The sequence below is a fragment of the Chenopodium album genome, chromosome 14, assembly GCF_948465745.1.
Source record: "Chenopodium album chromosome 14, dcCheAlbu1.1, whole genome shotgun sequence".
NCBI classification, from domain to species: domain Eukaryota; kingdom Viridiplantae; phylum Streptophyta; class Magnoliopsida; order Caryophyllales; family Amaranthaceae; genus Chenopodium; species Chenopodium album.
This window is the reverse complement of record NC_137847.1, coordinates 52,202,018-52,227,133: the sequence shown is the minus strand read 5'-3', so window position 1 is coordinate 52,227,133 and position 25,116 is coordinate 52,202,018. Positions and strand designations below refer to the sequence as shown.

The 25,116-nt window shown below is 35.7% G+C and overlaps 1 protein-coding gene and 2 pseudogenes across 2 annotated transcripts; all 3 read left to right on the top strand.

Moving 5' to 3' along the window:
* Positions 1–1,270: 1,270 nt before the first annotated feature.
* Positions 1,271–3,755, top strand: LOC145578350 (cysteine-rich receptor-like protein kinase 10). Its single transcript, XM_081635683.1, has 7 exons — positions 1,271–2,039; positions 2,138–2,242; positions 2,321–2,439; positions 2,543–2,753; positions 2,857–3,094; positions 3,189–3,339; positions 3,421–3,755. Exons 1-7 carry the CDS (start codon positions 1,271–1,273, stop codon positions 3,730–3,732), a joined length of 1,905 nt encoding a protein of 634 aa, XP_081491809.1. The 3' UTR covers positions 3,733–3,755.
* Positions 3,756–4,836: 1,081 nt separating this feature from the next.
* LOC145578349 (cysteine-rich receptor-like protein kinase 15) lies at positions 4,837–17,579 on the top strand (annotated as a pseudogene). Its single transcript, XR_014098854.1, has 7 exons — positions 4,837–5,574; positions 5,716–5,844; positions 5,936–6,113; positions 6,198–6,408; positions 6,503–6,740; positions 17,033–17,180; positions 17,283–17,579. The product of XR_014098854.1 is annotated as a cysteine-rich receptor-like protein kinase 15 (transcript).
* Positions 17,580–18,628: 1,049 nt separating this feature from the next.
* On the top strand, positions 18,629–22,790 carry LOC145578348 (cysteine-rich receptor-like protein kinase 25; annotated as a pseudogene).
* Positions 22,791–25,116: the final 2,326 nt, after the last annotated feature.

Below are 25,116 nucleotides of genomic sequence, written 5' to 3'. Positions count from 1 at the left end.
CTGTTCATGAGCTTCATTTTTAATATTTGGCACGAATCCAACACGAGCACAACGTGCCAGCTTGCTTGTTGACTCACTCATTATTTTTTTTTATCAATTTAACAAAACATAAAAAACTATTAGGGGGACATTGGCATAGCTCTACCCGGCACAACACACCGGATAAGCTATGCATGAGCCTAGCAAAATAGGAATTTTTATGGCCTGTCTCAACAATGACCCATTTGAACATGAGCACGCTAGATCCGCATATGGCCCTATACAGCATGACTCATGCCCATCTTTACCCCTAATTTTTTTTTTGAACCACATACACATAAATTATTATTATTTTTATTATTTATTTATTTATTTATATTTTTGATAGCTCTTTTGACACATAAATTAGTTGAAGATACTATACAAGTACAAGATTACAACTTTACAAGTATATCAGTAGCTGTTATTACGGTTGTCTACTCGTTGCATTACGAATGATATCTTGATTGTCTATTCTTTGGGCAACAAGCCAACAACTGATCACATCCTAAGATTATTAAAGTTGACTAATTAAACAATCTTTCATGGAAGTTTAATGTATGGAATAAAATAATACAACGATCAAGAGTATACTACTTGTATTCCATTATTTTATCCTAAGTCAAACGTTTTACGGAAAATTGTACCATCTAATAAGAAATTCAACTATTGATAAGCTACTTGAAAAAAATAAATAAAATTGAGTAGTTAACTATCACATAAGTGGATAACTATCTTACACATATATCACCGATTATTAAACAGTGGTAATTGTAAACAATATTACATTAGATTTTGGTTTTGTATATCGGCTAACTTAGTTGGTAAAGTCTTGAGATGTAATACTAAGCCCTTGTATCTCAAATTAAAAAAAAAAAAATAATAATAATATTTACATAGTATTAGTAAGTACTCCGTATATAATATGATTACGGAGTACATGTAGTTATCTCCTTTGCTATGTCATTGTTATCATCTTCTCATCACATAGTTTAAGGCCCGATTTATAAAATCCAGTCAAGTGCTTAGATCGAAAATGTGACAATTTTTTCTCGGACATCTTAAATCAATATACTTTGTATTTGATTATTAAAGTCTGGATTATGGGGAGTCTTTGATTAAAGTCTAGTTGCTTGTCAACAAAAAAAGTCTTACTGTCTTCAGATATTGTATTGCTATTGTTCTATTATGCATAAACTAGATGATTATTATTAAAGTACTTCCTCATATTTCATACAATCTCTAAGCTAAAATGCATAATCTTCTGCTCTGTATTTTTCTTATGATCAACATCTTTAATAACATTCTTGTTCTTGCTGATCCACCATACTGGAATTGCCCTGATGCTAACAGTAACAACAGTACATCAGAAAGTTTTTTCCAGCAGAATGTTGACAGTCTTCTATTTAAAACAATCTCTTCAAATGCTTCTGTCTCTAAATTCTACAACACATCTTCCGGAAATGGTAGTGTTACATCATATGGGCTTTACCTTTGCTACGATTATGTCACACTCGAGACCTGCAGGACAAGCATGATCATGGCAACACAAGCAATTCGTAGACTTTGTCCGAATTCATCTGATGCAACAGTTTGGGGTGAGCAAAGTCTGCTTCATGTATCGAATCAAAGATTCTTCGGCCATTTAGATATGACAGGAAATATCAACAAGTATAACAAAAAATATGTATCAGAACCAGAGAAGTTTAGAGCAGTTGTAAACACCAGTTTACATGAACTTGCTCTGAAGGCTGCTTATAATAATACTTCCTTGGATCATATGTATGCAACTCAGTCGACGCCTTTTTCAGGTGCACAGCATGTATATAGTCTTGTGCAATGTACTCTAGACCTGTCTCCAATCGATTGTCAACGATGTTTGCATAAGGGTATTGTAGATGTTCTTGGTTCAGAAAACTATAAATTTCGAGGTGGAAGGCTTCTTAGTAAAAGTTGTTATCTTAGGTATGAGTTCTACGCTTTCTATGAAGGGGAAACGTCAGAAGATCCTGCAATTCAGGGTAAGTGTTCTGAATTTGTATACAGTTATACTTTGTTAAGTCAAGTAGCTCAATTTGTTTTTAACTCTGAGAATTTTTTTTGTTGCTAATGGTTCTAGGTAAGAAATGGACAACTCGTATTCTTTCGATTGGGTTGGCTTGTGCCCTTGCAACTCTTGTAGGATCTTGTGTGTTCTACATCATTCTAAGGCGTAAAAGTCAAGGTAAGAGTTTAAATTTTGCCTGCTGTCCACATACTCATTGTTCGGCCAGATAAAGCAGCAGTCTCATATTATATGCAGCTAAAAACTTTCGAGGAATGGACAGTCCTTTGTTTGATTTGGCAAGTATTCAAGCTGCAACAGAAAACTTCTCTGAAAAACACAAGCTAGGAGAAGGCGGTTTTGGTCCTGTCTTTAAGGTTAGCATACGAAAAAAGACAGATATCCTTGTTTCTATGGTCTGACAGTTCAAAATTTTGGAAGCGAATTAATTAAGCCTTTGCCTTTGTTTTAACTCTATAGGGTGTCCTAAAAGACGGTACTAAAGTTGCTGTCAAACGACTCTCCAACACATCTGATCAAGGAACGGAAGAATTCAAAAACGAAGTTCTGCTAATCATGAAGCTTCAACATAAGAATCTTGTCAGGCTGTTGGGATTCTGTGTAGATGGAGCTGAAAGGCTGCTTATCTATGAGCTTTTGTCGTCTGGTGACTTAGACTCTTGGCTTTATGGTACAACAACAAGAAAGATCTTTTAGTTCTTTAATTAAAGAAATTCAAAATTTTAGCATAACTAAGTTTGCTTGAAATTTGTTTACTTCTGTTCTGATCTTAGATGCACAGAAGAGTACACAGCTTACATGGAGCAAACGGATTGAGATTATAAATGGGATTTCTCAAGGAATCCTGTATCTGCACGAGGATTCGCGACTAAAAATCATACACCGAGACTTAAAACCTGGAAATGTGTTGTTGGACTCTGACCTGAATCCTAAGATTTCAGACTTTGGAAATGCCAGAATCTATGGAACAACAGAAAATGAAGCAAGCACTATTACAGTAATTGGTACATAGTAAGTTCTTTATTAACAATTCGATCTTTTTTCCATTTTTAATAGTTGTCTAGCAGTACTAGCTGTTGTTTACTGATAATGCTACAATTAATAGTGGATATATGGCACCGGAGTATGCAATGGAAGGAATGTATTCTGTTAAATCTGATGTTTTCAGCTTCGGAATTATGCTGCTAGAGATGATAACAGGAAGAAAAAGCATTGGATTTCATTTTACTGGAAATGGTCCTAGCCTCCAAGCTTATGTAAGTGACCAAAATGTCCTGCTTCTTCTTATCTCCTATTGTTAATATTTTGATACTCAAAAGATTTTATCGAAAATGCAGGCATGGAAATTATGGATCCAAGGAAGGTGGAAAGAATTGATGGAGCCAATGTTAACAAGTAATGATTCGTGTGATGTCACTACCGAGTTCTTAAGATGCTTGCACATAGGATTACTATGTGTTCAAGAGGATCCATCTGAACGCCCCACAATGTCATTCGTGGTTCACATGTTAAAACACGAAAATGTAAATCTGCACTCTCCAAAACAACCTGCCTTTACTGTTGGAAGATTTGGTGATCACTATGAAACAAGTTCTAGAACACCAACCCCTTTAAGATGCTTTGCTCTTTCAGATATTTCAGCTCGATGATTCGTGATGCATTTGCTCACTGATATAGCTAGCTAGTCCTATATATGGCTTTAGTTAGTTGAATAGTTGACTCATAGATTAAATGTACAATTTTTTGAAGCTATATTTTATTGTAAATTGTAAAGAATTTTCTGTTTGATTGTACGTATTAGTTGTTTCTTCTCAATTGTACAATCTTTGTCTGAAACTAAATCCTTATATAAAAATGAGAGTATCAAGTCTTGACCGCGATAGATTAGTAGCACAATATTTTCATGTCCTCAATGTATGACTTCACTTCTATAAAAATACACGGAATGTATCATACAATAGGACAACAATTACGACACTTAGATTAAGAGATCGACGTCACTGCTTTTGTAAATGCAGTGCATCTACGTAGATTGAGCTAATGTGGAGTACTTCCCTGATGACTTTAAAACATTAGATTTAAATTTAACAAGGAAGATTTGACTTCAGAAATCTGACAGGTTCTGTTTTTCCAATTATTGTTTAAAACTGTCTTCATTAAACAAATACAAATTGATGTTATCCATTGTTTAAGCAAGCAACCATGTGCAGTTGGGCATCTTTAACAACAGGGGCCACAATTATGTCGAAATCATTATTGTAACAAGTGCGAGAAAGATATAGCTTAATAAGTGGTTACAAACAGCAAAGAACAACACACGTACAGAATTTCTGTGGCTCACTGATAATGTGTTAGGTTGTTTGCCACATCCATTAGTAGAGAATGTAAAGTCTGAGAAATACTGATTACAACTTACACGACGACTAGAGTTTGTTTACAGGATTTTATCATACATCTCCTAAAAATCATAAAAATAATACATACAAATAATAAACTAGATAAAGCACAAAAATCATTGCATCCAGCTCAATTGGTATATAAAATATAACATTTCTGTGTTTTATGAAGGAATATGCTTAGTCAACTCTTTGAACATTTGATTTTATTTTCAATGCAGAATTAACAGCAACTTGAAAATTCGAGTGATTTTTTTTTTTAGAACCAACTTCTAGGCAGCTGTTATCTTATCTGAAAGCTTAAAACCTTTATCTCTACTAAAGATGTAAATCCTTTTGACATTTCCTTAAATAAACATGAAGAATTGCGAAATACTATCAATTAATCTATTTTTGCTACTTTTGTATTTTCTGTCAGCAACTGTCTTTAGTGCAGATCATATCTCTATTTCCTGTACTGAAAATGAAATCGGAAATTATACAGCAAATAGCCGGTTTGAACATAATCTTAGAACCCTCCTCGATTCTCTTCCTTCGAATACATCCATTTCAGGTTTTTACAATGGTTCTGCAGGGAGTGATCCTAACAAAGTATATGCTCAAGCACTTTGCAGGGGAGATGTGTCAGCATCTGATTGTGAACTTTGTGTTCAGATCGCAAGCTCTGAAATTTTCAGACAGTGTAAAGCAATAGAAGCAACAATATGGCTCGATTTATGTCAAGTTCGTTACTCATACTACATGTTTTTCTCCTCCATGACTTATGGTGGAAAGTACGAAAATGAGAATCATACTGTCAATCCTTATCTAGTAAAGTTTTGTCGCGTCTAATGCATGAACTGTCCTTTGAGGCTGCTTCTAATTCTTCTAGTCAAATGTTTGCTGTTGGACAGACGAAAGTTTCAGACAACACGATATATGGACTAGTACAGTGTACTAGAGATATCTCCCCTGATGACTGCAGCAATTGTCTGAATTCTGCATTTGGAGATCTCGATGGATGTTGTTCTTTGCATCAAGGAGGATCAATTCTTAGCTTCAGTTGTAGTATGAGATTTGAGGCATACCGCTTTTATAATGCCACTGCTGTCAACGGTGAGTTCTTTCATTAAGTCCTTTTAAGTTTGAAGTTAGTTATATTTAACTTCATGATTTGTTGTTAAAAAAAAAAAAAAAAAAAAAAACTTCATGATTTGAGGAGTAACTTTAAATCTGATGAACTTTATTTCAAAGCAGAGATATTCGTTCCTTCCGAGAGCAGAAGCAGAACCTGGGTGCTGATCATAGCAATTGGTGTTCCAACATTACTTGTTATAGTTATCGCTGCATTTTTTGCTGTCTATTATCGGATGAAGGTACAAAAGGGTAAGTATCAACTTCAGTTTTCGATATATAGAAATGGTGCTGTGTATCAGGCCACACTTCTTTTTACTGTGATACAATACATTTCTTACAGGTAATGACTTGAATCAAAGTGAGATGATGTCGGCCTTAACCATTCCTAAAGATGTGGTGATAACAGAAGAAGGTAAGTTAGTAAGTACCGAAGGATTGACATCTATGGATTTAGCTACTCTGAAAGATGCCACTGATAACTTTTGCTCGGACAAGGAGGTTTTGGCGCTGTCTATGAGGTTTAAACGTTTCCTTACTCGTGTTTGTCAGTGCATTTAGCCTTATAATCTTTAGCTAGAAAAGAAACTAAACAAAGTTTACAGGGCCGTCTTCCTGATGGAACGAGGCTAGCTGTGAAAAGGCTGGCAAGAAGGACATGGCAAGGAGGAGAAGAATTAAAAAACGAGATCATATTGATGGCAAATCTCCAGCACAGGAACCTTGTCAGACTGTTGGGATGTGGAATTGAAGGCCAAGAAAAGATTCTAGTATATGAATTATTGCCAAATAAAAGCCTTGACTTGTATATTTATGGTATAATTTACATATTTCTTAAGATGCTGCATATACAACTAGGCTTGTATAGTTATCTGCTGTTATCTTAGTGCTGAACTGAAAAAAATTTCAGATGCAGAGAAGCGTGTAGACTTGAACTGGGAGGCGCGATTCAACATCATTAATGGAATTGCTCGAGGACTTCTGTATCTTCATGATGGTGCCAGGATAAGGATCATACACCGGGATTTGAAGCCTAGTAATGTTCTGTTGGATCAAGATATGAATGCGAAAATTTCAGACTTTGGCATAGCAAGGATTTTTTGTGTTGATCAAAATATAGCTAACACAAAGAGAGTTGTTGGAACATAGTAAGTAGACTTCCTAGTTCTTACAATTTCCTGGATAAATTTGTGTTAGACTATTGTTAACTCGAATGAACAATATAAGAGGGGGGGTGAATTGTATTGTTAAGGAACTAGGGTAATTTTTGCGGAATTCTAAAAGAAACTTAAACAAAAACTTTAAAGTGCAAGAGAGATTTTACGTGGAAAACTTCTTGGCCCTAATCAAGAAGAAAAACCACGACCACAAGGGATTTTAAACACAATTCTTAATAATAATAGGGCAAACAACCTATTACAAATTAAGACTCTAACCTTAAGTTCCTCTACGAACTTAAGTTCCCCCTCAACTGATCCCTCAATCAGTTGAGCTCTCAAATCTCTCTCTTTCTCCTTGCTTCACTCAAAGCAATCTGAACACTCTAGAGTTTACCCAAACTCTACCCCAATACAACTCGAATTAAAACTCTAAGATGCTAAGTACAAAGACACTCAAGGACTTAAGTGGATTTTTGACTCTTTTCGAAAAGCTTAGAAGATTGTAATGCTCAAGTGTACTTTTCAAAACAGAAAACTAATCCTATTTATACAGAAGGAAATCAGTTGAACCTATACGTTTGCCTTAACTCCCACTACACCACAACTCCCATGAAATAAGGAAGTGCAATTCGTGGATGCTTGGGCAACAAGCTGAAGTATGCTGAAGAAAGTGGTTTACTGCTTCCTTAAATTTCTCAACCTCCTTGACCAAGTAAAAGATCTGTTCAAAAGAGTTTTCAAAAGAGTTTTTACCAAGTCAGTTTTTCCAGAATAATAGGATAAAATTAAAACAAAAATCTTTAAATAAATAGGATAGTTTTAAAAGATAATTTTCCGAAAATAAAATAGAATCTTTTTAAACAAAGGTAAATAAAATCTGAAATTAAATCCACTTAAAATCCTATCAATTATGAAAGTACTTAACATATATACAAGAAGCCTAAAATAAACAATAAAGATACAATAGACTCCTTGGAACTCAGTGAAGCTTCGACTCTGGAGCTTCAGTTCCTCACTCAAGGAACTTGGCTTCTGATTGTCTTCTATGCTCATCCAAAGCTCTTCCTTTGACCTTGTTCCATGCTCCATTCTGACTCTAGAACTTCGTTGCATACAAAACCTGTCAACACATCAAAGCTAATAGACAAAAGTTAAAAGCCCTTATGGGTTTGCTTAGGTTCCTTGAGTCATCATCAAAACTTAAGATCAACAATATTTCCCCTTTTTGATGAATGACAAACCTAAGCAAACTCATAAATTAAAATTGAAAGACAATCAGAAAAAGAAAAACTTAAAATAAAAATGAACTAGTTTTTAAAAATTAACAAGGAACTGAATGAAAATTATACCTTCTAGTTTTAGATGGATGGAGAGCTTGTCAACAATTGAGTTTGCCTTCTTTTCCCCCTTTTGGCGTTCATCAAAATTAATGCACACAAATATATATATCTAAACACAGCACCATGATAATGGTTTGTGTCCAAAGCATAGAACAAAGCACATATAGGCAGAAATAGTATGCAAATAGTCATAGAGCAAGCAAGCAACATCCATATAAACAAACTGATGTTCCTCCAGAGCATAAAAAAATAAAAAATACCCTGTTTTAAGTGTTTACAGACCAAAAGAAGCAAAATAAAACAAAGTTTTCAATCCAGACCAAGTTCAAAAGTCAAACAGATTCATAAACAGGACAGAAAGAAAATAGGATTAGGCTTCAGGGGCAGTGGACTGGTGCTCTTCTCCTGCATCTTCAATTGGCACCTCTTCAAGCACCAAGTCCTCCAGTTTCTTCAGAATATCAGCTTGCCCTTGGGAAATGCTGGAGGTACTCTACTGAACTGCTGAGGAGAGCTCTGTAGAAGCTTTTGTCAAGTCAGACACCATCTTCTCCAAGGTCTCAATTCTCTGAATTAGAGCAGGTTGAGCATCAACAAGCTTTTGCACCGTGTCCTTAAGAGCCCTCAATTGTAGAGTAGAGCTGACAGAACCAAGACCAGTCAACCCCACTTCATCTTCTACTTGAACTGTAGCCTCAGTAAAGGTGCCCTGTTCCCCCTGAATCAATACTTTCTCTTTCTCTTCACTCAGATCAACAAAAGAAGGAGCTCCCACTTTCATTTTTGGCTTCACAGCCAACCTAGTGCTCTTTCTCTTCCCTGCAGCTGGCGTATTGCTCTTCTTTTCTTTCTTCTCAGAACCAGGATCTTCTCCTTTCATTTTTTCTTTCTTTTCTCCCTCTTCCTCACTATCCTCTCCTTCTAACCACTTATCCAACTCCTCATCCTCTGTCATTACTTTCACTTCCTCTTTGGCTTTTGATAGGTTTTGTTTAGGAAGGAACTAGGTGACACCATCAACAACATGCAGGTTCCTGCTTTCAAGGGTTCGGGGTTGGACAAAATGATTTGTTTGAAGTTTGAGGTTTTCACAGTTTTCCACAGAAATACCAAAACTCTCTATGAGAGTGATGATCAGGTTTGCATAGCCAACTTTCAGGTGATTTGTGAGTCAGTGAGTAAGGTGTTTTATCATGATAGATGGGAAATTGATTTGGATTTTGTTTTCAAGACAATACATGAGCATAGCATCTAGATGATTTGCTTCATGCCTATGCTGAGTTCTAGGGACAATGGCTTGATGGACAAAAATGAACAGCAATTTTTGCAGGGGAGAAAACAGATTATGATTGGTTTGTACTTTAGACAGCTTCCCACCAATTGATTCCACAATTTCTTTAATAGACACATCACCAACACCTAATTCTGTTGCATCCTTAAAATATTCATCAAACCCCTCATTCGGAGTTCCAAAGATAGCACTCAGATAATCATCATCAAAACTAATTTTCTTATTTTTAACTTTAGAAACACAAACACCATCAAAGTTCTTGAAATTCGCACAGAATTCTTTCAAAGGAGCATGAGCAAGCACATTATTATAACTTTCACTAAACAATTGAATCCAATTTTGTGCTTCTAAAATTTCAAGGAGTTCAGTGTACTTACTAGCCTCACACCAATTTAAATTGATGCAAAAACCATGAATGAAGCGATCAGAGCTTGCTTCAATTCTCTTGACAGAGGGAGATTTCTCTAGCAGTATCTTTTCTCCCATCTCTACCCAGCTTAGTTCCTCGGGTTCCTCCAGCTTGCGTTTCTTCGATTCACTTCTATCTACTGGCAAGTTCTTTGGCTTCTCAGGGACAGCTTTGGTTTGAATTACTTGCTCGATTTCCATGGGTGAGTCTTTTTGTGGAGTTATCTGAGTTTTTGGTGAAATATCCATGGGAGAGTAAGTTGAATCGTTGAAATGTAGTATGTATTTTACGGAGTGAGTAGGTGAAGAACAGTGATTAGGGTTTGGAGAGTTTGGCTTCATTTTATAGTGGAGGTAATTTCTAGGGAAATGGGAGACGGTGGAAGAGTGTGGAAGGTTAATTGCATGGGGTATGTGTCGTTTGAAGAAGGATAGAAAAATTACTTTTCACTTGGTCAGATTAAAAAGGAAGATTCAATTAATGTGATTTGACATGAAGGGTCTTGATTAAATAGAGAAGTTTTTTATCAGAAACTTGAATTGAATTCGAAAAGACTAGGGTATTTAATTGAAGATAGATTTGAATTTAAAAAGATAAACTTGAGAGATTAATTCAAAAATAAAAAAGATAAGATTTTTTTCAGAAGATAAAAATTAATTAACTGACTAGCTAATTAATTCAAGAAGAGATAGAACGAAATCTTATGAAAATATTAGGAGGAACTTGGAACAAATCAACATAGCTTGTTAGTAATATAGATAAGCAAGTGCAATTTGATTTCTTCACATACAGCCACAATCCCATATGCATTGCCATACATTCTAATACTCAGGACTATGTTTTCACACATACATTTTGTGTAAGACACATATAATGCATGCACGATTGACTTATACCTTGGGGAAACTTGAGGTCTTCTAACTCAATTGTATCATACCAAGTTCCATGCGCATCTTTTCAAATTTGTCCCTGCTCAAAGGCTTAGTAAGAATGTCAGCAATTTGATTTTCAGTCTCACAAAAATCTAATTTAACTAAGCCTTTTTCCACGTTATCCTTAAGGAAATGATGCCTTATATGAATATGTTTCACACGAGAATGATGAACTGGATCTTTTGAAATGCATATGGCACTAGTATTATCACAATAGATAGGAATGCAATTATACTTCATACCATAGTCTCTTAGTTGTTGTTTTATCCAGAGTACTTGAGAACAACAGGCAGCAGCTGCCACATATTCAGCTTCAGCAGTTGACAAGGCCACTGTGTTCTGTTTCTTGGATCCCCAAGAAACTAGGCATGGCCTAAGAAACTGAATCATTCCTGAAGTACTTTTTCTGTTCACCAGATCCCCTGCATAGTCAGCATCTGCAAAAAACCTTTTAAATCAAAAGTATCACTTCTAGGATAGAAGAGACAAAGATGGTCAATTCCATTGAGATATCGTAGGATCCTTTTCACTGCTGTAAGATGTGACTCTTTAGGATTATATTGAAATCTTGCACATAAGCCAACACTAAATGCAATATCAGGTCTACTAGCAGTTAAGTATAAAAGAGATCCAATCATACCTCTGTATCTAGTTTGATCTACACTAGTTCCTTGTAGATCTTCATCTAACCTTGTGCCTGTTCCCATTGGTGTATGGTTGGTCTTTGCTTGGTCAAGATTATATTTCTTTAGTAGTTCCTTGACATACTTTTGTTGGTGAATTGCAATACCTCTTTCTGTTTGTTTGATTTGTAGTCCAAGAAAGAAGTTGAGTTCCCCCATCATGCTCATCTCAAATTCACCACTCATTAGCTCAGCAAAGTACTTGCACAAGTTTTCGTTAGTTGCTCCAAAAATAATATCATCAACATATATTTGAACAACTAGTAAGTCAGTTCCTTCAGATTTTAAAAACAAAGTTTTATCTACTTTTCCTCTTTTAAAATCATTTTGAAGAAGGAACTTAGAGAGCCTTTCATACCAAGCTCTAGGTGCTTGTTTCAGCCCATAAAGAGCTTTATCAAGCTTAAAGACATGATTAGGAAATTGGGGATTTTCAAAACCAGGAGGTTGTTCCACGAACACCCCCTCTTCAAGAAAACCATTTAGGAAAGCACATTTAACATCCATTTGATATAATTTGAAACCCATGAAAGAAGCAAAAGCAATTAATATTCTAATAGCTTCTAATCTAGCAACAGGAGAAAAAGTTTCTTCGAAATCAATACCTTCTTGCTGATTGTAGCCCTTCACAACAAGTCTGGCCTTGTTTCTCACAATTGTTCCATATTCATCCAGCTTGTTCCTGAATACCCACTTGAGCCCTATAACCTTTTTGTGTTCTGGTTTCTCTTCAAGATGCCAGACCTTGTTCCTTTCAAACTCATTGAGTTCATCTTGCATGGCAATTATCCAGTCAGCATCCTTTAGAGCTTCATCATGATTCTTGGCTCAATTAAGGATAAGAAGGCTTGGAAGGCACAGAAGTTCCTCATCTGTGATCTGGTCTGAGTTCCTCTACCAATATCACTTATAATAAGATCTGTTGGATGAGAGCCTTGATATTTGAATGGCTTTGGATGAAACTTTCTAGCAGGAACTCCAATTTGAGGCACTTCTTCTTCAGTTTCTTCTGCATTTTCCTCGTTGCCTGATTCTCCATGTTCTTGTTCCTCCGGGGTTTCTTGATTAGGAACTTCAGCATTTTCTTGATGTTCTTGCTCAGGTTCCTCTCTTACTTCCTTGGTTTGCTTGGAGGCTTCTTCCTCTTCTTCCCTGTCTCTAATCATTCCAATTTCATAATCATTATTGTCTTGTTCCTGTACATTCATAAACATATTAGATTCATCAAATATCACATGAATGCTTTCTTTTACACACAATGTATTTTTATTGTAAACTCTGTAGGCCTTGCTATTTGATGCATAGCCAAGGAACACAGCTTCATCACTTCTTTCATCAAATTTTCCTATGTTCCTTTTCCCATTATTATGGACAAAACACCTGCATCCAAAAGCTCGAAAGTGAGAAATATTGGGTTTTCTGCCCTTAAACAATTCATAAGGAGTCTTATTGATGATTGGTCTCATCATAACTCTATTAATAATGTAACAAGCAGTATTAATAGCTTCAGCCCAGAAGTTCCTTAGAAGACCACTTGCTATGAGCATAGTTCTTGCCATGTCTTCTAGAGTCCTGTTCTTCCTTTCAACAACTCCGATCTGTTGAGGAGTTCTTGGAGCTGAAAAGTTATGATCCATGCCATTTTCTTTGCAAAAGTCATCGAATCTTGAATTCTCAAACTCTGTTCCATGATCTGAACGAATGTGGATAATTTGATTTCCACTTGACTTTTGAACTCTTTTGGCAAAGGACACAAATTCATCAAAAGTTTCATCCTTGCTCGACAAAAAAATCACCCAAGTAAATCTAGAAAAATCATCAATAATAACTAAAACATATTTCTTTCCACTTCTACTTTGAACACGCATGGGGCCACACAAATCCATATGGATTAGCTCCAATGGCTTTGTGGTGCTGACCATGTTTTTGCTTTTGAAAGAGGACCTGACTTGCTTGCCTCTCACACATGCATCACAGATATGTTGTATGAGGAACTTGACTGAGGGAAGCCCTATAACCAAGTTCCTTGCTCTAAGTTTATCCATGAGTGAGAAGCTAGCATGTTCAAAACGTCTATTCCATAATAAAGGATCATCATTAATGGCACTCAGGCAGGTAAGGTTGTTCCTCGGAACGGAATTCAGATCCACAATGTATGTGTTCCCTTTTCTGGTTCCTTCAAGAACAACCCTTCCTGTTTTATCATTAATGATGTTGCATGAATTAGAGGTAAAACTTACAGAGTTTCCTTTATCACAAAATTGTGATATGCTCAGCAAATTGTGCATCAAACCTTCGACCAAAAGTACATTTTCTATTGAATGAGAACTGGACCTTCCTACTTTTCCTTTAGCAATTACTTCACCCTTCTTGTTGTCTCCAAAGGTCACAGTTCCTCCTGGATAGGCCTCTAGTGAGAGAAACTTTGATTTGTCTCCTGTCATATGCTTTGAACAACCACTGTCGAGGTACCACGTGTTGTTCCCCCTCACTAGGACCTACAAAAGAACCCATTGGTTAGATTCAGGAACCCAGGTTTCCTTGGGTTCCTTGGACGTTGAAGCAATATCAGATTTCTTTACCCAAACTTGCCTAACATTCTTGTTAACAGACTGTTCCTTCTTGTTACAAGTAGCAACAAGATGGCCAGTTTTACCACAGAAGGTACATACTTTATAGCTAGGCAGGTCTACATATTTTTTCTTGTCCTTATGCTTAGAACGTATGAATCCTAGACCTTCAGTTCTTTTGGTTTGAGCATTCTCAATCCACTTAGGAATTCCAACATGACTAATGCATCTTTCTTTTCGAAGCTCAAGTTCCTTCTCCAATTTTGCTTTTTCAATTTTTAACTCATCAAGATCAAATTTTAATTTTTCAAAATCCTCATTAAATTTTGGCAAAGATTCAGAGGAGGAACTTGGAGATACTTCAGCATTAGCTAGTTTGTATTGAGTCAATTCTACATCAACCATAATATTTTCAAACTTGAGTTTCTCATTCATTTCTTTTAAGAGAAGATTCTTGTCAAAAAGTTCAAAAAATCTGCTTTGCACATCAGTTCGTTGATTTTCAATCCACGTACTGTGTTCCTTGCAGACTTTGAGAGCTCTTTGACATTCACCTAGACGAATACTAGTGTGAGTCCATTCATCTTCCATTTCAAACACTAAATCAATGAGAGCATCTTTAGTATAAGTTTTAAGCACATTAGGATCAAGGAATACCTCTTTAGCAAGCTTATCATTGTAAGCCTTTTCATCACGTTTGGCCATCAAACACAGATGAGTTGTTTCTTCTTCAGGTTGTTCCTCATCATCCTCACTTTCAGAATCTCCCCACGCAGCTATCATAGCCTTCCTAATGTCTGTTTTGTTGAAAGGAGTTTTGTTGTAGTTGCTCTTAACTTGTTCCTTTGCCTTCCCTTTACCTTTCTCTGTTTCCCAAAGTGGACACTTACGAATGAAGTGTTCTAGTGATCCACATTTGTGACAACCAGAGTCAGCCTTTGAAGTAGAGGGTTTCTTGGTGAAGTTCCTTGACCTGTTGTTTCTGTTGAACATTCTTTTGAACCTTCTCACCAGCATAACAGCCTCTTCTTCATCGACTTCAGAGTCTTCTTGATCTCCAGCTTTGAGAGCCAAGCCTTTTCCTCGGTTTCCTTCACTGTTGCTTGTTCCTAGGTGCAACTCATGAGTCATGAGGGAACCAGCAAGTTGCTCAATGTTGAACTTAGTGAAGTCCTTTGTTTCTTGTAAGGTTGTTACCTTGGCTCTCCATCTCTCATCTTGAGGGAGGCTTCTTAGAACTTTTCTGACCTGCTCATCAATAGGGATTTGCTTTCCAAGAGAAACAATCTCATTAATAATGTTAGTAAATCTAGTTAACATTTCCTGAATTGATTCTTTTGGTTGCATTTCAAACCGTTCATATTTTGACATAAGCAAGTCAATTTTAGAGCGTTTCACTTCGTTAGTTCCTTCATGAGTTACTTGAAGTAAATCCCAAATTTCTTTAGCATTTTTACAACCCATAACACGATTGTGTTCATGGGGTCCAAGACCACAATGAAGTAATTTAACAGCAAGTGCATTAATTTCCATTTTTTCAAAATCTTCCTTATCAAACTCAGATATAGGTTTAGGTACTACCTCATTTTCACTGTTGGTTTTGGTAATTTCAAAATCACCAACTTCGATAACTCTCCAAACCTGGTAGTTGTCAGCTTTGATAAAGATCTCCATCCTGTTCTTCCAATAGGTGTAGAATTTCCCATTGAACATAGGAGGACGCTGCGTAGAGTAACCTTCTTCCAGTTTCTCGTGATTGTTCATCTTGATTCCAGGAACTTAACTCGTTAGGGTTTCCTGATTTCTTCGAGGAACCAGCTCTGATACCAATTGTTAACTCGAATGAACAATACAAGAGGGGGGTGAATTGTATTGTTGAGGAACTAGGGTAATTTTTGCGGAATTCTAAAAGAAACTTAAACAAAAACTTTAAAGTGCAAGAGAGATTTTACGTGGAAAACTTCTTGGCCCTAATCAAGAAGAAAAACCATGACCACAAGGGATTTTAAACACAATTCTTAATAATAATAGGGCAAACAACCTATTACAAATTAAGACTCTAACCTTAAGTTCCTCTACGAACTTAAGTTCCCCCTCAACTGATCCCTCAATCAGTTGAGCTCTCAAATCTCTCTCTTTCTCCTTGCTTCACTCAAAGCAATCTGAACACTCTAGAGTTTACCCAAACTCTACCCCAATACAACTCGAATTAAAACTCTAAGATGCTAAGTACAAAGACACTCAAGGACTTAAGTGGATTTTTGACTCTTTTCGAAAAGCTTAGAAGATTGTAATGCTCAAGTGTACTTTTCAAAACAGAAAACTAATCCTATTTATACAGAAGGAAATCAGTTGAACCTATACGTTTGCCTTAACTCCCACTACACCACAACTCCCATGAAATAAGGAAGTGCAGTTCGTGGATGCTTGGGCAACAAGCTGAAGTATGCTGAAGAAAGTGGTTTACTGCTTCCTTAAATTTCTCAACCTCCTTGACCAAGTAAAAGATCCGTTCAAAAGAGTTTTCAAAAGAGTTTTTACCAAGTCAGTTTTTCCAGAATAATAGGATAAAATTAAAACAGAAAATCTTTAAATAAATAGGATAGTTTTAAAAGATAATTTTCCGAAAATAAAATAGAATCTTTTTAAACAAAGGTAAATAAAATCTGAAATTAAATCCACTTAAAATCCTATCAATTATGAAAGTACTTAACATATATACAAGAAGCCTAAAATAAACAATAAAGATACAATAGACTCCTTGGAACTCAGTGAAGCTTCGACTCTGGAGCTTCAGTTCCTCACTCAAGGAACTTGGCTTCTGATTGTCTTCTATGCTCATCCAAAGCTCTTCCTTTGACCTTGTTCCATGCTCCATTCTGACTCTAGAACTTCGTTGCATACAAAACCTGTCAACACATCAAAGCTAATAGACAAAAGTTAAAAGCCCTTATGGGTTTGCTTAGGTTCCTTGAGTCATCATCAAAACTTAAGATCAACAACTATATATGCTGACTTGAATTATGACTGACATTTAATTTGTCTAATGTGAAAGTGGATATATGGCGCCAGAGTATGCAATGGAAGGCCTGTTTTCAGTAAAATCTGATGTGTTCAGCTTTGGAGTTATTGTTCTAGAGATCATCAGTGGGATATGAAGCAGTCGATACTTCAAAGAACATTCCAAGTCACTTGTTTCATATGTAAGGCTTCATACTTCTAACCAAAAACGCCTTTATCTGAACTTATTAGACAGAGTTGAGCATGAATGAACTAAACTTTGATCTTGGTTTCTGTTTTTGTAGGCATGGAAGCTGTGGAATGAAGGCAGAGAGTTAGAATTCGTTGACTCGTTACTAGCTATGCCATGTTCAATGGAAGAGGTGCTAAGATGCCTTCATATCGCGCTTCTTTGTGTGCAAGAGGACCCTGCAGAAAGACCTGTTATGGCAACTGTTGTTTCATTACTCAGTGGTGAATCATTGACTCTCCCTCAGCCGAATGTGCTTTCGATTTCTGTAAGACATGATGCTGATCGTATGATAGCAGCTAGTAATTCTTCTGTAAATGATCTAACAACCTCGACTGTAGTTCCTAGATAACATTGATTATATTCCAAAGAATCACAGGTTTGCTACAGCAATTGCCAATTGTTGTGTAGTCTTATAGAGTATACAATATTACAGTGTAAATCACTCCTGTTTCACTTACTAAAATTTACTATAAAACTGTTTTGAATCATATTTTTTTACAAATTACCCTCATAATAATCTTGATATAAGGGCTTACATTTAAATTTATCTTATTTGTAACAAAGAATATACAAGTAAATCAACTACCATACTTATTAATTCCTCTCTTATTTCTTTATTATGAACTGAACAAACACTTGGGCCGGAGAAGGGCTACATCAAGCCCACCATTCATCTAGAACCTTGGGCTGAAGAGGCCCATTTAAGGAAACATTGTATCTGCACCATCGAACTCTATGCATGGACCACCAGTGACAATTTGAACGAGCCAAGAAGTTTCTTTCAATCAAAATTTTCTATAGCTGGACGTTGTTGACTAAAATCAAGTCCACTTATTTTAATTGCTCCAAAAACATGAATTTACATACTTTCTCCGTTTTTTAAACATTGTAGCATTTGCTTGTTAAGAAACTTTCACATATATTACACCATATTCGTCATAAATTATTCGTGTTTACACTACAAATACCTAATATAGCCTTACTTTATAACACTTACTAGTAGACAACTTTGTATTTATAGCTTTTTCTCTCTCATCTTTTTCCACTTTCTAAAAATTTATGCTAAACTGCCAAATTCTTAGTGTAATAATAATAATAAAATAAAAAAAAAAAAACAGAGAAAGTTATAATTTTCCATCATGACGTGTTTTTTTATTGAGTACTCTATTGACTACTTTTGTAAGTCAAGTTGACATAATGATGCAAGAATGAGAATTTTGACCACTTCTTTAAGCAAAATTAAGAAAACTCCATTTTAAATTTTGCAAAGAATTCTCTCTTAAATTTATACTCCGTTTTCAAATTGACCTCTTAGTTATACTCTCCATAGCTACTCTCATCTATTTGTGGAATTCTTTTTTCGGTTATTAACTCAAAATTTTCAAGCCACTTGAAAATATGCCTAAATATACCAACATTACCATTTCAAGGCCATTTCTTGTTCTTTTGTTCTTCGCGCTTTGTATAGCCAACACCATCGACAGAAGCCTCGCAGGCGATACTCTACTCAAAACAGCTTGTTCGAACGATAGTTATGCTCCGAACAGCACGTACGAGGCCAATCTTAATGCCCTCCTCTCTTCTCTAGCCACAAATGCGACACGAGGCCTAGGCAATACAAGATTTTTTAATACGTCTGTTGTAGGGTATGATCATCATGGTCGTTCTTACCCCGTATTCGGCCTCTATCTTTGTTGTGGAGATGACTCGAACAAAGATTGCCAAACATGTGTGCCGAAAGCCATTAATAGCTTATCACAGCAATGCCCATCTCGGCCTGTTGTGGCTACAGTTTGGTAAGTCACTGATTAACTGCTTTATTAATTATAGATTTATACATATCATCCATCTAAAATTAATGTTTATTTAAAAGTCATACATATATTGATATTAAAGAGAAAAGTTTTTTTTAACAAATACTAGTAGTTATAATAATAATAATCAAGGCGAAGTAATTGATTAATAAATTTGTAAGTATTTTATCATAGTTCATTCGGCTTAATTCATTTGTTAAATTTGCATTTTAGATTATATATTCATGATGTGTTAATAAGATTTAAGGGGGTTTTTTTTTCAGACAACTATCTTATAGTATAACACAAGTTATGCAGATAAGTATTGTACCTTATAGTATCCAATTTGTGTTAGTGAGGCCCATTACTAACATCACAAATTTAACGGAATATTGAATGATGTTCGTTTAGAGATAGTGCTAACAACCCACATTGTATAATATAGCTATTTAAAAAAAAAATTAAATTATAATGTAGCTATATAATTGCAAAATTTGTATAATACGGAGTTACTAGCAAAAAGATCCTAAATTAATTCTATGCTTTTAGTCCATATTACAGACTTTTAGATGCATGTAAACACTAAAACAGAGTTTTTCCTTGAAGACCAGCTACTTTGGACAAATTATGCTTAGAAGATTGACTTTTATTGAAGGTCTAATTGTATGGTCCGTTTACTTCCAAGTCTCCCAATGGGTCCATGCAAATTTTCTCACACGGTAACAACATTTGTGAACGCATTGACATTTTTGTAATAGGTATGTTGATTGTATGGTCCGTTACTCCAACGAGTCCATCTTCGGAATTATGGACCTTTCTCCACCGTTGTACATGACTAACAACCGTAATAACATCACCACAAACGCTAGCGGCTTCAATCAATTAGTAGGTGAAGTCATGCACACCTTGGCTAATGATGTCGCGACATCTACAAAGAAATATGCAACCAAAGAGGCCAGCTTTACTAGCTTCTTGACCGTGTATGCCGAGGCTCAATGCACACCAGACCTTTCCACAACGGAGTGCCTAAGGTGTTTAACGACAGCCAATAATTATTTTCCCGATTGTTGTAGTAGCAGCAAAGGAGCCATAGTGTTGACTCCTAGCTGTAAAGCTAGATATGGGCTCTTCCCTTTTTATGAAATTGCTCCATCGCCCTCGTCCTCGTCACCGCCACTACCCTTGGTGCCTAGTTTGCCTACTACTACTCCACCACACTCACCACAATTACCAATGTCTTCTAAAGGTAATTTCAAAATCCTTATATTTTGTAACTCTCATTATTTGAGTCTCTTATGTTGAGTCCATGATAAAATCCACATGTGAGTATAACTGTATAAGTGTACGTGTTGTCCCACATTAATCAAGTGTATAATTGAAAGTTTATATTGGAATGTGTATCCCATATTGAAGAAAATAAATAGAAAGTTGTGTCCACGTTATAAGATTAAGGGGCTATTCTGTTCATTGTCATATGATTTTGAGGTGGAACCTCCTTGGTCGTATAAAATGAACAGTTGTAACAGGTGTGGCCCAGGCCCTTTATAATTCATTTCACTTTAAAAAGTTTTTGCATTGAAAAGTGGTTATTTAACTTTGCAATTTAATTTGCTTTTGCAGGCCGAAAGAGAAAGTCAAGTTCTGTAACGATTGCACTTGTTGCTTTAGTAGCCATTTTAGTGGTTCAATTATCAGTGTGTATCTTCCTGATGTGGAGTAAAGGGAGGAAAAAGTTGGGAGATGCTGAAGTACTACTACAAAATCAAAACCAAGTGAATCATATTCCAAGTTTTAGTTACAGTAAATAACATACATCTAAAAGCTTCTTTTTTTTTTTTTTTTTTTTTTTTTTTTTCCTTTCAAAAATGATCTGTTTTTTGTTTGATCATATTGTGAACATTCCTTTATGCAATGTAGATGGTGAAGAGTTCCCGAATGTTGATTCTCTGCAATATGACTTGAAATTGCTTCAAATAGCAACGAATAACTTTTCCGATGATAATAAACTAGAGAAGGGGGATTTGGAGGAGTTTACAAGGTAAGTATCGTTGGACTTCTACATGTACTACCTCTGTATCATATTAATTGCAACCTCTGTATTAATTGCAACAAAGAGGTATTATTTGTAAGACATAATTAATTTTCTTGTTGTAAATAATATGTAACAGAGGTAGTATTATAGTTCTTTGTATGCATAAAAAGAAAGTTCATCAAGGTTGTTCAAATTGGGTAATACCGGCCGCCTAATTTGGGATGTAGCCTAGTCTGAATGCACTTTGTACCTTATCTCAAGCGCATAAATCTTGTCACATTATAGCCAAGCATGGTTCTAGTATGAACATTAAATAATTTTAATAATTTGAGTTTTTGAATCAGGGGACACTTCCTAATGGACAAGAAATAGCAGTAAAGAGGTTATCCGTGGGTTCTAATCAAGGTGTAGAGCAATTTATGAACGAGGTAGTATTTGTAGCCAAGCTCCAACACCGAAATCTTGTTAGGCTATTGGGATTTTGTTTGGCTGAATACGAAAAGTTGCTTGTGTACGAATTTGTTCCCAACAAAAGCCTTGACTTCCTCTTATTTGGTATGAGTACTTAAAAAATAATACTTAAGATGATCAATTTTAGCTAATTCATAATTGCTAGACTGTTGAAATGATATGATCTTTTGTGTTTGTGTGTACTTCTTACAGATCATGGAAAACAAGAAGAATTGGATTGGCAAACACGCTACAAATTATATGTGGCATTGCTCGAGGGATGCTTTATTTACATGAGGACTCTCGCTTGAGAATTGTGCATCGCGATCTTAAGGCTAGTAATATACTCCTAGATGCTGACATGAATCCTAAGATATCGGACTTTGGCACAGCCAGACCCTTCAATGTTGATGAAAGCCAAGCCAACACAAGTAGGGTTGCCGGAACTTTGTAAGTTATTTTCAATCTATATGTTGATCAATAAAATTATTCATCTTTATACACTTGTTTTAAGGACTCTAACCATTTTACTTTTTTCCAGTGGTTACATGGCTCCGGAATACTTGCTAAATGGTGAGTTTTCATTAAAATCAGATGTGTATACTTTTGGAGTTCTAGTTTTGGAGATTGTAAGTGGTAGAAAAGGCACTAGCTTTCGACAATCAAGGACAGGAGAACAACTTCTTACATATGTGAGTACGCGTAATTATATCTCTTTATTTCTTTAATTATAAGATTGTATCGATTAATGTTTTAAAACATATTCTTGGTAATTTTCTTAGGCTTGGAAGCATTGGACAGAGGGAAATCCCCTAGAAATTGTGGATTCATCTTTAGGAGATTCTTACACAAGAAACAAAGTAATAAGATGCATTCAATTAGGGCTATTATGCGTTCAAGGAGATGCTGAAAGAAGACCTAAAATGGCTTCAATAGCTATTAGTCTTAATAGTGATACCGAACTTCCTACACCTCAACAACCTGGTTTGTTCGTTTGCAATCAATTTGAACCACGTGCTAAAATAGAGGATCTTGAAACCGATGAATCCTCAAGCAAGTCAATGCAGCTGTCATTTTGTTCGGAATCTTCGACTAATTAAAATTCAAATTATTCGTTTGTTTCGTTGGAACTTCTTGTACAAGTATTTTTCAAGTTTTCTAAGGCATCCTGCACACGGGTGCTACATTTATAGTTAAGTGTATCATGTAACTATCCAATTATTCATTTAATTTAATGATTATCAAGGGTCAATCAATTGAACTTGTTGAGAATGCTATGAGCTATGACATCATCTTTATAATAACATACTTGTCGTTAAGATAAGGAGCATCAATTTATTTATGATTCTTTTCGTGTCAAGAGAGCTCATCTTAATTTGTACAGGAGGTTTTGTGTGTGCCTGGCTACATGGTGTGGCCAACTAACACATGACAAAAGTGACCCCACCGACCTGGTAACCCCTTTGTCCCTCTGACTAAGTAACCCCACCAATCTAGTTACCCCTGATCAAGTAACCTTTGACTGACTAAGTAACCCTTGATCGAGTAACTCCTCCGACCTAGTAACCCCTAACCGAGTAACCCTTGACCTAGTAACCCCTCTGACCTAGTAACCCCTGACTTTGTAACCCTTGACCGACCTAGTAACTCCTGACCGATTTAGTAACCTACTCCTGATCAAATAACCCCTCCGACTTAGTAACCCCTTACCAATTTAGTAACCCCTGACCAAATAACCCCTCCAACCTAGTAACCGTTTACCAAGGAAGTAACCCGGTAACCCCTAATGTTGCACCACCCTCAAACTAACTCCACCACACTATTCACCCTTAAACTTACCGTTCCACATTTAAACAATTGTCAACTGTTAACCGATTTTTGTTTAAATTTCACACGTTTTTGATTTTCTTCTTCAGCTCACCCCTTTAGATTCCACCCAATTTTCAAAAATATTACTACCTCTGTTTCGTATTAGTTGCAACTTTGGAATATTTTATATCTCACAAATAATACCCCAAAGTTGCAACTAATAAGAAACGGAGGTAGTAAAAAAAAAACCTTGAACCATGCATCATCTCCCATACTCCCACATACATCACATCATTTCCACAAGCATTCCATCACCATTTCGAAACCCAGAAAAGGAATTTGTACCTGATCTATTATATTGAAATTTGGGGGAAATGTTAGGGTTTGGAGCTTTGAGGAGATTTGGGCTGATTTGGAGCGCCAATGATTGCGAAGACAACGACAGCGCCGATGGTGAGATGAAGACGACAACTAGATGAAGATGACAATGAAAGTCGGTGTTCCGGCCATTGATGGTTAAAGAGGGAAAGTTAGAAAGAGAAAGTGAGAGCAGAGATGAGAGAAAACTTTTTAAAAATTGTGGGCTTCGTGGCTGGCCGTACGGTGTGGCCAGCCACATATGAAAGTTTAGGTAATTTGTATTATACGACATAGATTCTAAAAAAATAGATATAACAATGGTGATACATACTTGTCCTATCCATTGGATAGATGAAAATGGATTTAAAAAAAATTATAGCAATGTAGAGTATCCTAAATGAAATTCCAATTGATAGTCCACTTCGATGGCACACCTAGGGCAGGGGACTCCCTATGATAATTCTCAAATAAGTCCTGAGATGGCGAAATGTAGTCAATTCTTCTGCAAGAAACAAAGGCTATTTGTGATGTATGGATCAATAAAATCGCTATCATTAGGGGACCTAGCTATTATTACATAGTAATATTCTGTATTATTCTCAAGAAGATCAATCAATGGAAGTAGCTAACTCATCATCATTAGCGAACCACATCAAATTTGTGTAATTATTTAGTTATTCGTTGATTTCCTTAATCTTTCTAACTTCCGTTATAAGAATGTTCATAGTAAACTAACTATGCATTTGAACCAATAAATGGATATAGTAATACTTATACTAAACTTTTCATTATATGTTTAAAAGTGATCCATGATCTATATGATGTAATTATATATGAAGTAATAAACTTTTCATTACTCGTATATAATAAGTTTAAATGTGGAAATAAGAAAAAAAAAATATTCGATTTGTAAATCTGTGCTACTCGTATTAGGATATTAAATCGTTACACAAGCCTGTCCTGTAATTTTATTTTTCTTATTATATTACTCCGTATATAATTTTATATTTTTTTTATAATTACTACTCTTGTTTTTTTTTATAGGAAAATTTGCAAATTGCAGCCATTTAAAGTTCGTATTTTGCAAATTGCAGCCATTTAATTTTTTTTTTTTGCAAATTGCAGCCCAAAAGTTCGTATAACTTGTAAATTGTAGCCCGATTCAATTTTTTCATCGGTTTACATGTTGAAAAATTTTCGGTTAAGGTTTTAGGGGTCATTTAAGTCCTTAGGAACCTGAATTGAGCTCGGAATTAGCAAAAAAAAAACGTAAATGTCTCATATTTACAGTTTCCCACAAATCGATACACTTTTGTTACGCAAAACGATGTTATTTTTTTGCTAATTCAGAGCTCAATTCGGTTCCCTAAGTACTACAATGGCCCTTAAAACCTTAATCGAAGATTTTTCAACTTGTAAACCGATGAAAAAATTGAATCAGG

Excerpts from the sequence above, each read along its gene's own strand:
- LOC145578350 (XM_081635683.1), top strand. The coding sequence starts at position 1,271 with ATGCATAATCTTCTGCTCTGTATTTTTCTTATGATCAACATCTTTAAT. Across the intron at positions 2,040-2,137 it reads AGAAGATCCTGCAATTCAGG|GTAAGAAATGGACAACTCGT; the intron begins GTAAGTGTTCTG and ends TAATGGTTCTAG. Across the intron at positions 2,243-2,320 it reads TCTAAGGCGTAAAAGTCAAG|CTAAAAACTTTCGAGGAATG; the intron begins GTAAGAGTTTAA and ends TATTATATGCAG.